Here is a 13,008-nt window from a genome sequence, read left to right on the forward strand (position 1 = left end):
GCTTTTTCTTGTCAACAGTACTAATCACAATACATCAATGTGGGTGGCAATATCAGAATTCATGAAGACAAAGGAAATTGGAAATGGATCATCACAGAGGATTTTCTGATAGTTTAATCTTACCATCGTGACTGTCCTTGAGAATACAAACATCAGACTTCCTGGAAATGACTATTGATGGGAAACGAGGGAAAGGAACAACAATAGGCGGGTCAGTGAGGGACATGAAATGTTTGCTTTGTAAAAACATTGCAACACCAACTTGTGTTTTTTAACCCACTGGTTGTGTTTCAGTTGTCTGGGTTAAGTGTTGTGCCGTTCTGCTTTTTTGTATACACGAGGAGACCGAAGATGGTGTTTTGGGTGATAATTTTCGTTTTCCTCCAAATAAGCAAACCCGGTATGTTGAGCAGACTCACCGTGAGTTGTTTAATCTGCTTGAGAACAATCCTCACATCTGTCTAGATGATATTACAGCTTGGCTATGCATCTAATGGTGTGCATGCATTTATTTTTTGTGTCTGGTTACCTCTGCCAACTGAGGTGTTTGTCTGTCTGTGAGCAGGATATCTCAAAAAGTTATGGACTGATTTGGACAAGAAACTTAATGGACACATTGGTGATGTAACAAGGATGAATTGATGAGATTTTGGTGAACATCTGCATCTGGATACTAGAACGTTTAATTGTGATTCTTAAGAGATAGGGCCAAACAAGTTATATAGCACGATACTTCAAAACTTTGTGGACGGATTCGGGCGAAATTTGGTGGACAGGTTGGGTTTGTGACATGGACAAAAGATCCGGATTCGGAAACAGATACTAGAATATTCAAAGGAATTCTTCACTATTGAGTGATTGGGCCAAAAGCAAGATATAGCAAGATATCTCAAAAGGTTGTGGACGGATTCAGACAAAACTTGCTCGACAGGTTGGGGTGCATTTGTGACGCGGACGAATCGATTCGATTTTGGTGAAGATCAGCATCCACATCCAGATCCAGTTAGGCGAATTTAAAAAAACAAAAATTTTTTTTTTGAGTAATTCTTCACAATCGAGAGAAGGCTGATGTTCGCTTAACTGCGAATGTGGCTGCTTTGAGATCATATGGTCTTGAGTTTGAGTCCCTGTCTCCACCGTTGAAATAACACCAGGTGGGTTGACTCATCCTGTCCATCCTTCCGACTTCTGAGGTCGCCAAAATGAGTACTGGTAATAAGGGCACTGCACCAGTGGCGCAGCCGCGCTTCCAGAAGTGATGCGACCAGCCAACTACAACTCAGGTTTCAATGAAATGGACAAGTTGGAAGACAGACACGCGGCTGCATACAAAACAACAACCATTGAGAGATATGGCCAAAAACGATATATAGTACGATATTTCAAAATGTTGTTGACGAGTTACGACAAAACTTGGTGGATGAGTTGGTTAGGTGACAAGAACACGCCGATTTGATATTGGTTCAGGTCCAGATCCGGATCTGGCCTATCGGTGAGATACAAAATGTAAAGTTCAGCCTGGAGGAGGGATGCGCTCTACCAAGTACCGCACCAGGTTTTTTTTTTTACTGTCTTTATTTGCAGAAAGAAAATGCCTTGCCTTTCTGACAAAATGAGAGCAAAATGTTTAATTTATTTTGAGGCTTTTATTATTTATTTTTTTTTGGTATATATTGTTTTGTATGTCATCTACAGGACGAGCAGCAAATTGTGCAAAGAACTTTGACATAAAAAATGGAGAGGTTACCTGGCCAGAGGAAGCTGTAGAAGGCAGTCAGGCCTTCTTCATCTGTCCTGAGGGTTATCGGCCATTTCCAGTGGCCTGGAGAACTTGTTTAAGCAGGGGAAGATGGACCAGACTCGTAAATGCATATGGTGAAAGCTCGAGGACACCAGAATGCAAACGTAAGTGATCAAAATCACGAGGCTGTATCAACTCCATTGAATGATCAATAAATCGATATATTTACAATAATTTTACACTAATCATGTAACATGATTGACATCGATTGTCCTTGATGGGAAGTTTATGTCTGTTCAGAAATTGTTGGTTTTATTTTTTATTTTTTTACTGTTAATAGCATGGATAATTACAATTAATAATCAATAATAATTTTCATTCTTTCTTCAGAAGGAGCAGCAAATTATTATTCAAGAGCAAGTATACCCTTTCAAAACAGCACAGGTTAATGATTGAGCTTGATTGTAAATTCACCGCAAAGTCAAAATCAGCTGTCATTTAACTCAGGATCTTGCAAGCTCACAGCTGAATAATCAGTCATTCATTGAATTTATTGAAAAATAGACATATATTTGTGATTAATTTCCGACCCACACATGCAGGTAAAACGAATCGCCATCGTGACTGATTTAATCAGTGTGCCTTTAGATTTCAGAGAAACATTCACACCTGTTATAGCACTGTGGACGCGTTCCAACCTCTGAGCGTGCTCTCAGAAACAGCACTCCAAGAGGTAATTATAACATGGTTCCAATGGAGATGTGTTCCCAACAGCACTATTTCTTACATATGAGTGCTTCGTTGGCCTCATTGGGGTATTGATTATAATTGCACTAATAATGACTGTCAGCCTGGCATTGGCTTAGTGGTTAGGGTGGTTGGATTGGGATCCTAATGTCCTGAGTTTGAGCCCTGTCAGATGCTGAATTAACAAAAGGTGGGGTTGACTCAGTGTGTCATCCTTCTGAGGTCGGTGAAATGAGTATTAGTTCTGTTCTTGTGTATAGCAGCTTGGCTGCCTGGTAGCTATCATTTTTTCGCCGACCTCAGAAGGATGGCAGGCTGAGTCAACCCCACCTGGTGTTAATTCAGCAGCCAACAGGTGCTCAAACTCAAGACCCTAGGATCTAACCAGCCATCTTAGCCACTAAGCCAACACCAGGCTTATGAGCACCAGTGTACTTATGAGCACCAATGAAAACCATAAAGGCAACACCCCTGGGTGCTCACCTGTTCGCGGCTGGATAAGATAACCAGGGAACAACTGGTAGGCACATACAGTAGATGACCCACAAAATATGTAATGGAGAATAAAGTAAATACCTATGGATTTTTTTTTTTAATGCCATGAACAAACTTGGGTACATAATGGGTGATGAAGGTTGTGGTCAAGTTTCATCAAAATTGTGTGTCATTTCTAAGAAGAAAATAAATACCTATTTTGGGGGGCAACCCCCGTAGACCCCCAAAGGGCTGAATTTTTTTTTAATTTTTTTTAATTCCATGAAAAAAACTTTGGTACGTACACAGTGAAGAACGTTGTGGTAAACTTTCACCTAATTCATATGTGTAGTTTCAGGGAAGAGGTTTGCAAGTATTTGTGAAACGGATGGACGGACGGACTGACTGATGGACTCCCTGGAATCCCATAAGCTCCCTGGAACTACATTCCAGGTGAGCTAAAAACGATCACTTTTGACGGGAGGGGGGGCGTTTAGGGAGGCCCCGCGCCGGGTGCGCCCATTGAGGGGTTTAGAAAGGGTGTGTACCGGGTGTTTGTTTATTTTTTCTCCCCTTCACCACTAAGCTCTGGAATTATTTCTCTTTTCATGTCTTTGTTAACGGTTATGTCCTGCCCCTTTTAAAAAAGGTAGGTTTTCCACTTCCTCAAAAACACTTTCATTATTCTTCTTTTTCTTAATTTCTCTTTCTCTCCAGTCCTTTTTTGTTTCATTTAAGACCTGGCATCGATGAGGACTATGCATTCTGTGATTTGAGCTTTCAAAGTAAAAAAGGAAGTTGACAAAGTAATAAAAACAAGCTCGAATGAGCTAAGATCCTCGTCCTCTTAATGATGACGTCATAAAAACGAATATGACGTCATTGTGATATATCAGGTTTGCGATAAATTATCTGTGCTCATGCCCGGCTTGATTCCCGCAAACAAAATTCAAACAGCTTGCCTCGTTTGGGAGATAATGGTTTAGGCGATTTCCGTTAGCGGCGATATTATGACGTCAACTTTTTTTCTAGGAAGAATTTCCAAAATCGGAGATGGTTACTGCCTGCGCGTGGGCTTTCTGCATGTACATGGCAAGTTTCAGGAAGTTTCGATGAAAACTGTGGGCTGTGAAACAAATGAAACAAAAAACTAGGAATGTCATAAAAATTGCTATGACGTCATAGTGATGTATCAAATGTGCGGTAATTCATCTCTGCTAATTCCCTGTTCGATTCTCGCAAACAGAATTCAAAAAGCTTGCCTCGTTTCAGAGATCATTTTTTTGGGTGATTTCCATTAGCGGAAATATTTTGACGTCATAACTATTTTTCTAGGAGGAATTTATAAAATCGGAGATGGTTACTGTCTGCACAGGGTATTTTTACATATATACACCAAGTTTCAGGAAGTTTCGATGAAAACTGTCGGCTGTGAAACAAAAAAGTCCACAAGAACAACAACATGAGTAAGACTTAGAGATCCCTCCACTTAGAGATCCTCTCGTGAAATTGTTGCGAGGATTTATTTGTAAAAAAAAACAAACAAATTTTGGTGCACTGAAGTGAAAAACACAAGCACCGCATTTTTTTAATGTTCAAGAATTAGATGTTATTCTCCTAACTTCCATGCACATGTTAAATCTGAAGCTGTATATGGCTCTCCCAACAGGTAAGTTTTATGGCCAAATTAACATAATACTTTTATTAAATGTTGTCATACTTCAAAGCCCAACAAAATTTGTTTTTCAGCCTGAGCTTTCTTTCCACACTACCTGTGTTACTCTTACAAAACTTCATTCGTGATTCGGAACCTGTCTCACTTGAACGCTCGCTACCTGTGTCAGACATGGAAAACCATGTGTCCACCATATTCACAACTTTGAAATCAAATGTGGCAATCGTCATTGAACGATATTAGGAATTCACTTCCGATCATTGTGGCAGCATCTCAGAAATCAATGGAAATGACAAGATTTGACAATACGCTGCACGTGCCCGTGTCAAGTGTGTTGCTGTCGCTGAATGCCTGGCTTTCTTTGGAGATTTTTGACGCCTTTCGGAATTGAGATTTTTGATGTGATATTTTATACATTTTTTGTGACACTGGGAGATTACTCCAAAAATGGGACTTGAAAACAAGTACATTGAGGGCAGCGGGATGCTGAATTTGCTCGCTCTGCAGCATCTCTCACGAAAAACTGTTGTTTGACGGCAGTGCCTGCAACGGGCTCTGTATTTAAGAGCACACCATCATTCCAATAGGGATGCAAAGTCGGCTGTCCTGTCTGAATTTCGGTTGTGGATGTTAATGATCTTATGCACTGCCTAATTCTCTGCTGTTGATGTTAAAGGGATGTCGAGTTACATTAAGTGGGATGTTGGAATGGGATCAGTCCATAAAAGATAAGGAAACTAATATTTTACTTTTATGGGATATGGATAAAACAGAGGCATGATGGGTGAAATGGGCTTCTCCTGTCTTTTCTTGTATGTCCTTGTAATTTTTTTTTTCCACCCTGGTTCTACTAGCTGTTACTTGTATCGGTAACGTTGAAATCAAAGATGGCTGGGTGGAGAATCGTAGAAGGCAATCATGGTTCAGAGTTGGAGAAACTCTTCATTTTAAATGCGAACCTGGTTTTCAGCTCATGGGTTCTCAGGAACGAACCTGCATGTCCAATGGACGTTGGAATGGCACTCTGTCATCTTGTGACCGAGGTGGTGAGTGTGAAGTTCTTTTATTTTATTTTATTTTTTTACCTTCAAACTTTTGGATTATGGAATTTCATATCAAATAATCAAACCAATTACCTGATGTAATCTCCTGTTTCAAAGCAATCATGGGTGATGAAGGTTGTAGTCAAGTTTCATCCGAATTGTGTACGTCGTACAACGGTGAAGAAGAGAAATGGACATTTATTGTGCAATTCAACAGTAGAATGTTGAAACCTATACTTGTAAAGTATTGTTGCAGTCACACGTCTTCCACGACGGTTGCGCCAATGGCAAGTAAGCATTGAAAAGGTCCTTGCATCTGCCCATTTAATTTGGTGTGAATCAGCATTTAAGAACATGACCGTGGTGAATCTGCCTGACAAGGTTAGCTGAATGAGTCGACCAAGCAATGTGCTTCCAAGCACTTTGACAGTGTGAACCCAATTTTCCCGTCCAATAGATTGACGATGCGCTATGGAGGCGCCGCTCCCGCTGACCACATGCAAGTCATCATCGAACAATAATTTAGCAACAAGGAAACGTGGGCAGGGGTGGGGGAGAGTAAAAAAAAAAAATCATGGCCACAAAGCGGTGATCACAGACTGCATCAAATGACTCTAAAATAAATAATCCAGTGCACCCTTGGGATCTCGACAGACCCAAACGAGTAACTTATGACATTCACTCGGGGGCACGTGGCACAGAGAGCGAATAGACAACACGGAGAGAAGATGGAAACCTGCTCCACAAGCGATGATCACACATGGCATGGTCTTTCCTCCGGGTGCACAGCAGATCGGTTTGGGGCAGTCCCTGCAGCACCTCGAGTGCCAGTCCAACGAGGTCATAAGCACACCACTAACCCACCACAAAAGTGAGCTGGGGAGGCACCTCAGAGTGCACAGGTATCGAGTGGCAGCACGGACCGCAAGCAACCAGACGACGCGCACGTGAAATGGGTGCACGATTATGATGCTGGGAGCGTGGCTATTGTGCTGGGAGTATAGTTACAGGGATTAGTGACCATGGTAACACTAGCGGCTTCAGGGGAAAAAAATGACACAAACCTGCACGAATAATGATGCACAGGTGCACGAATGGGCGGAAGACGCGAGGGGTTAGTCACCGATGTGAGTGTTCCGGTGAGAGTGTGATTTCATAGGGATGAGTGACGGATGGAAGCGTGGGTGTGGATATGGAAGGGGCATGATTGTAAGGTTGAGTGACGGGTGGTCGTATGGGCATCATGAGGTTCATGTACTTCGCGTGCTCAACAAATCGTCACCTGATGCACTCGAGTCTGTTACGTGTGTGACGATGCCACATTTGTGGCCTGCCTTTGCCTCCTCCGGTTTACCGGACCTACCGCCTCGCTTCTCAGGACACAAAACCTGCATGTGGTGTAATCCCTTCGATTTTATGGTCGGAGGAAGAAGAAGAAGAAGCCGATCCTTCGGAAAAAGGGTCGGGATAATGCTAAAGGGTGATTTGCAATCACTGCCGTGACGTGCCTCGACCGTGACGACCGGCAGCAGCAACAGCAGCAGCAGCAGCAGCAGCAGGGATCCAGAAGCAAGAGCGAAGCACCACAAAGAAGAGAAATGCGCCAACAAGCGCAGTGTGTGGGCTTGTATAAAGTTATGTGGGATGTGTTGGACCACCCCCCAGCATACGCCCATTGGCAAACGCGGCGTGTCAGGCGACGATCGGTGGGCTGTGCTGATTGGCAGGGCAAGTCGGGGGACTTTCCAAACCACATGCTTCCTTTGCTCCTGAGCTTGCCATATGTCCATATATAGGCATTTCCCCAGCACCTCACGACCTTTTTGCGCAGTTGTGCGATGTGGTTGTGCTGTGGGGCTGCAAACTGCTTCAGAATGTAAATGTACACATAGACAAATCGTACAACGGTGAAATGTTGAAGAATGCAGGGAAGGAGGAAAGATGGTGCTTCGACACAAACATTGTGATGGAGAAGACGAGAGCTCTCTAAACACTGCTTAACACTTTCTCTTTAATTACAGCAACGACACCACACTTATTCCAACATGCACTATTAAATAACTATTGTAATCTATCCCAACCATTTTACCACCTAGACAACATCTGTAACAGTATTATTGCAAACGCTTGATAATTTTCTTCTCATCCACAGATACGTATTGCTCCAACCCAGGGCTGCCATTTGGAGTTGACCAATCAAATGAAAATTATGATCAGGGGTCCACAATTACATACAGCTGCTCCAACCCAAAACTCATCATGATGGGGTCCAGAAAACGAACGTGTCTTGTGAACCGTGAGTGGACAGGGAATGAGCCGAGGTGTGAAGGTGAGCTTGAAATCCTGCTGGATCGAAGAAACAACACCGCAGCCAGCCAACTTGTACTAAGTGTCTAATAACACACATATTACATTAAATCGTGGTTTCATCTTGCTGCATATTTTGGATACTTATATCAGAGATATACAACACTTGACAAATAGTTTCATTGTCTCGTTTAGCAAACAAAATGTCTTTGTAGTAAAGCTGTGACCAAAATGTTCTCTTTTTATCTTGGCTTCCACTGCTTTTTAAGACAAGCATATATAGCTGAAGGGATTTAAAATGCTCACATCATGAAAAACGAAGAGGAAGGTGTTATTAAAGTCTGAAGTTGTACTGCCATTACTGATAAATAAAATTTAAAAAGCATGTCTTTGACATCAACCGGATTCAGTAGCGTAATGGTCGAGTGTCTGCCCTAAATCTGGGAGGTCTGCATTTCAATCTCGACCCTGTCCGAGTCATAAAAAAAGACTTTAGAAAAGGCACGCGCTGCTTTCTTGCTTGACGCTCAGCATTTAAAAAGGATAGAGCATGGACAGTCGCCATGGGTTGGCAACCATTGCACAAGCTTGATGGGTCAAAAGACATCCTCTTGCATTGAAGTTCCTTGTTAGGGAACTCATTAAAAAAATCATCCACCCTTGTGGAAAGCATGCTGGAATAATAATATGATGTAATCATCCAATATATAAAGCTCAATTCGTGTTTGTTTGTTCACATATGATTAAAAAAACGAGAAAAACTACCGAACCAAATCAACCAAATTTAGCATGTTGCATATCCCTTGTATGCTTTCCTTCGGGGTAGCATATCAAGGGGAAGGGGTTCAGAGTGGGGAGGCACACCCCATTTATCTCCATGTAAATATGTATCATATAGCACCACCTTGCTGGTATCCGGTATTACAAATCATCTTATTCTTGTATAAAGAAATTTTAAAGTTTAAACAACGTGATAACATGTAATACGGCGATGTTGAAATCTCAGTGAGAACAATTCAAATTTTCAAAAAGTTTCATTCAACTCATTTTAAGCAGAGGTTCAAACCAAAGCGTCCATCACTGAGCTTCGCAGCGATGCGGAAGTGACTTTTGCTCATGCCAAAAATAAGCAGCAAGAATGGTTGACGAAGGTGATGTTAGCTGACTTCCACGTAAATGGAAGATGACCTCGGGCAAATTATAGAGTGAAGAGACCAAAAATTTTGTGAAGTACAACGTGTTGTCTTTTGATAAAATCGATCAGCAAAGCGACGGGTACTTTTGCTGTTTAATAACTGTTATGAAACAGTAGTCTGTAAAATAATCTCCGTCGGTCTGTCTGTCCGCTTAGGGAGGAGCGTCCCAGTTCAGGGTGGGGCTTCCAGCATTCAGGGAGGGGCCGCAAAATCAAATTGGCACCATTTTGTTTGCTCTGTGGAGCCTTCTTTTTAAGGCTCGCACTTTCTTCCACTCCTCACGGCTATATCTTCACTCTAATTCGATATCTGATTTCATTTTTTGAAATTGCAAAGATGGTGTAAGTTTCTGATGCAAAAAAAGGGAAGAAAATTTGCATTTTTTTTGACAAAAATGCATTTTAAGTGAAATTAAGGCCTGTAATATAAAATCCATCAGATTCCTTCATGGCTATATCTTAACTCTAATTCGCCTTCTGATTTCATTTTTTGGAGTCGTGAAGATGGTTCAAATTTTAGTTGCAGTCAAAGGTGAGAAAGTTGGACAAATATTGGCATTTTTACACAGAAATGCATTCGAATAGCCATTTTGTTTTGAATGCAACTGGTCAGATGTGATGTTAGAAAGTGGTGAGGGGGGAGAAGAGAGAAGGGGAGGAGAGGAGGGAGGGGTTAGTAGAAGAGTGAGGGTAGGAGGAGTAGAGGGAGAGGATGGAGGGGAAGTACAAGAATGAGGGTAGGGGGAGTAAGGAGAGGAAGGAGGGGAGGTAGAAGGAGTAGTGGGAAGGGAAGCAAAGGAGCAAGGCTTGAGGGAATGGTGAGAGGAGGGAGGGGGAGTGGAGTAGGGGGAGGAGTGAGAGGAGGGAGGGAAGTGGAAGAGCAAGGGTAGAGGGAGTAGTGATGGTAGGAGTCTGGCAGTCAAACAAAATTGAAAATCAATCCAAACAGGAAAACTTTCTGTTTTTAAGGATGGCATAATGGACGCATACAACAGGCACGAAAAACTCACGTAATGTGTTAAATAAGGTGGTGGAAAAGACGCCGCGTCAATGGTGGTAAACTTCCGACATTTTTTCCTTTCTGCAACCTTTAAAGTCTTTATTTTATTTCAATTGAATTATATACTTGAACACTGGAGAACACAAATCGCCTTTTTTGGTACTTTCAAAACCCCCTCCGTTCAGCAGTACTTAGACAAAATATTATGACATTTTATGGCATCTCGACCAATCAAATTTGCTGCTCATAGATGTCCTTTTTTCAAGACTGCACAGGGTGAGTCGTTGGCTGAACTCTCGAATTGATTCTGTATTGTTTTGCAGATTATTACAGTTATGACTCAATTGATGATGTTGCCATGAAACTTGCCAAAGCACAAATTACAAGCAGCTCGAATCGAGGTATGGTGTATTCATTATTCTTTGTTTTGAATTGTTTGGAGTGTTTTACTAGGTTTTAAAAAATCTCTTTTTAAAATGAAGGACAAATCGCATAAAATCATTACGAAATTGTTGGACACCACTATTTCAACAACAACAACAACAACAACAAAATCCAACACAGGTGGAGGCCATTCAGCCAATCATGCCTGCATGAGCACCACACCAACCCAAGATCATTTTAATTAATGAAAGAAAAAAAAATAGTGTTTTTTTTGTATTATTTTGTATTTGTAGTTTTTGTTTGGTTTTTATTGTTTTTTTTTTTTGTTTTTTTTTGTCTTTTTTTTTTTTAATTTTTGTTTCATTTTCTTCCCCTCGGAGAGGGGGCATGGGCTTGGTTAAAAACACACATCAACCACACAACCCCCCTTAGCAAGACCCCCACCAACATCACTTCGTACACAATCACCCATCAATACTCAAACTACCGAAAAGTCTGATCAACATCCCCATACCCTTCTATCTCCATAACTTCCAGGTACCGATCTAATTCTAATTTAAACTTAACTACTTGTTCTGCTGCCACTACCTTTCCAGGGAGGTCATTCCATGTATTAACGACTCTCTGAGTGAAAGTCCCCTACCTTACTAGCGTCTTAACTCTCCTCTTCTTCACTCTCAGGCTATGGCCCCTGGTTCTGTCACTGTTTCCTCTGTTGAATGATTAATCTGCACTTATTTTATCTTTACCTTTCATTATCTTAAACATCTCTATCATATCTCCTCATAACTGCCTCCTTTCTGGTGAATAAAGCCCTCTCTCCTTCAGCCGCTCCTCATAGCTGAGTCGAGCTAGGCCTGGAATCAATCTAGTAGCCCGATGCTGAACCTTCTCTATGGCATCTATGTCCTTCCGGAACTGTGGTGACCAAAACTGCACACAATATTCTAGATGTGGCCCTCACTAAATTCCTGTACAATGTTAACACCACCTCTTTTGATGTATAATTTAATTGATCCCCCTCCTTATACAGCCTAAAACCCTATACTTTCCTAGAACTTTATAAATTTGCTTTAAAACCCTTTACTTTACATATAGCTTCAAAATTTTGCTTTACCTATAGCTGTCTGGCACTGTGCTGCCTGCTTACCTCCCGTATATATTACCACCCCCAGATCCTTCTCCTGTGTGACACGCTCCAAAATTACCCCTTACATCCTGTAATCTCTATTTTCATTGTTCTTTCCCATCCCCAACACCTTACACTTACTCAGGTTAAATTCCATCTGCCAGTCTTTTGCCCAATCCATACAAGTATCAATACTTTCCTGTATCTGTTCACCACCCGCCTCTGCTATCCACCTCACCTCCAAGCTTTGTGTCATCTGCAAATTTGGAAAGCTTATTCTTTACCCCATTATCCAAATGGTTGATGTAAATATTGAATAGTAATGGTCCGAGTACTGATCCCTGAGGTACCCCGCTACTTACATCCTCCCAGTAAGACATCCTCCTACTCACAGCCACTCTTTGCTTCCTACCACCAAGCTAGTTTGCAATCCAATTAGCGATCTGACCAGCCACTCCACAAGCCCTCACTTTGGCTAACAACCTCCGATGTGGTACCTTATCAAATGCCTTCTTAAAGTCTAGATATACTATGTCCACTGCCTTTCCCTCATCCACCAAATCAGACACTGCTTCATAGAACTCTAAAATATTTGTAAAACAGGAACTACCTTTGGAAAACCCATGGTGACTACCTTTAATTAGTTTGTATTTATTTAAATGGTTCCTCATCCGGTATTTAATTAATTTCTCCAACACCTCCCCCACAACTGAAGTCAAACTAACAGGTCTATAGTTTCCCAATTATTCTCTGGATCCTTTCTTAAATAATGTTGTTACATTTGCTACTCTCCAATCCTCCGGTACCTGTGCTGACTCCAGGGAACTATTGAAAATATCCGTTAACATCTCGCTTACCTGGTCAGCACCTCTCTCAATACTCTCAGTTGCATATTATTTGGACCTGTAGCCTTATCTTCTCTTAGATTACCTAGCTGTTCCTTTACTTCATCGACTCCAACCTGGATCTTCTGTAAAAGCCCTTCCTCACCTCCTCGAGAGATACTCTCAGCTATTGTCATTTCAATTTGCATTGACTCGATACTTGACATGCTGTTTGTAATACATAATGGACGACCCGCGAACCCTTTGGGTACCCATTGTGACAGCGGTTGATTAAAAAAAAAAATTTCAAAAGATATATATATATATATATATATATATATATATATATATATATATATATATATATATATATGTAAGAGAGTTAGTATGGAGAATGGGTTATGCAATATGAAACACACACACATACACACACTGACATTTATTAGTATAGATTCATGGTGGAATCTTTTGCTTTTGCTCATTGACAAT

At 41.4% G+C, this 13,008-nt stretch overlaps 1 protein-coding gene across 1 annotated transcript in view; it reads left to right on the top strand.

Annotated features, from left to right (window-relative positions):
* The first annotated feature begins 244 nt into the window (after nt 1–244).
* Nucleotides 245–13,008, top strand: part of LOC147035612 (complement factor B-like) — a 155,648-nt gene continuing 142,884 nt past the window's right edge. The window contains exons 1-5 of the mRNA XM_085845276.1: nt 245–400; nt 1,696–1,905; nt 5,492–5,683; nt 7,833–8,009; nt 10,506–10,583. Coding sequence (XP_085701402.1) covers nt 352–400; nt 1,696–1,905; nt 5,492–5,683; nt 7,833–8,009; nt 10,506–10,583 — 706 coding nt within the window. The 5' untranslated portion in view covers nt 245–351. The remainder of the gene's footprint in view (nt 401–1,695; nt 1,906–5,491; nt 5,684–7,832; nt 8,010–10,505; nt 10,584–13,008) is intronic.

This window comes from Eptatretus burgeri, chromosome 1 (assembly GCF_056783735.1).
Source record: "Eptatretus burgeri isolate ZD-2024b chromosome 1, Ebu_testis_v1, whole genome shotgun sequence".
In the NCBI taxonomy this organism is placed as follows: Eukaryota; Metazoa; Chordata; class Myxini; order Myxiniformes; family Myxinidae; genus Eptatretus; species Eptatretus burgeri.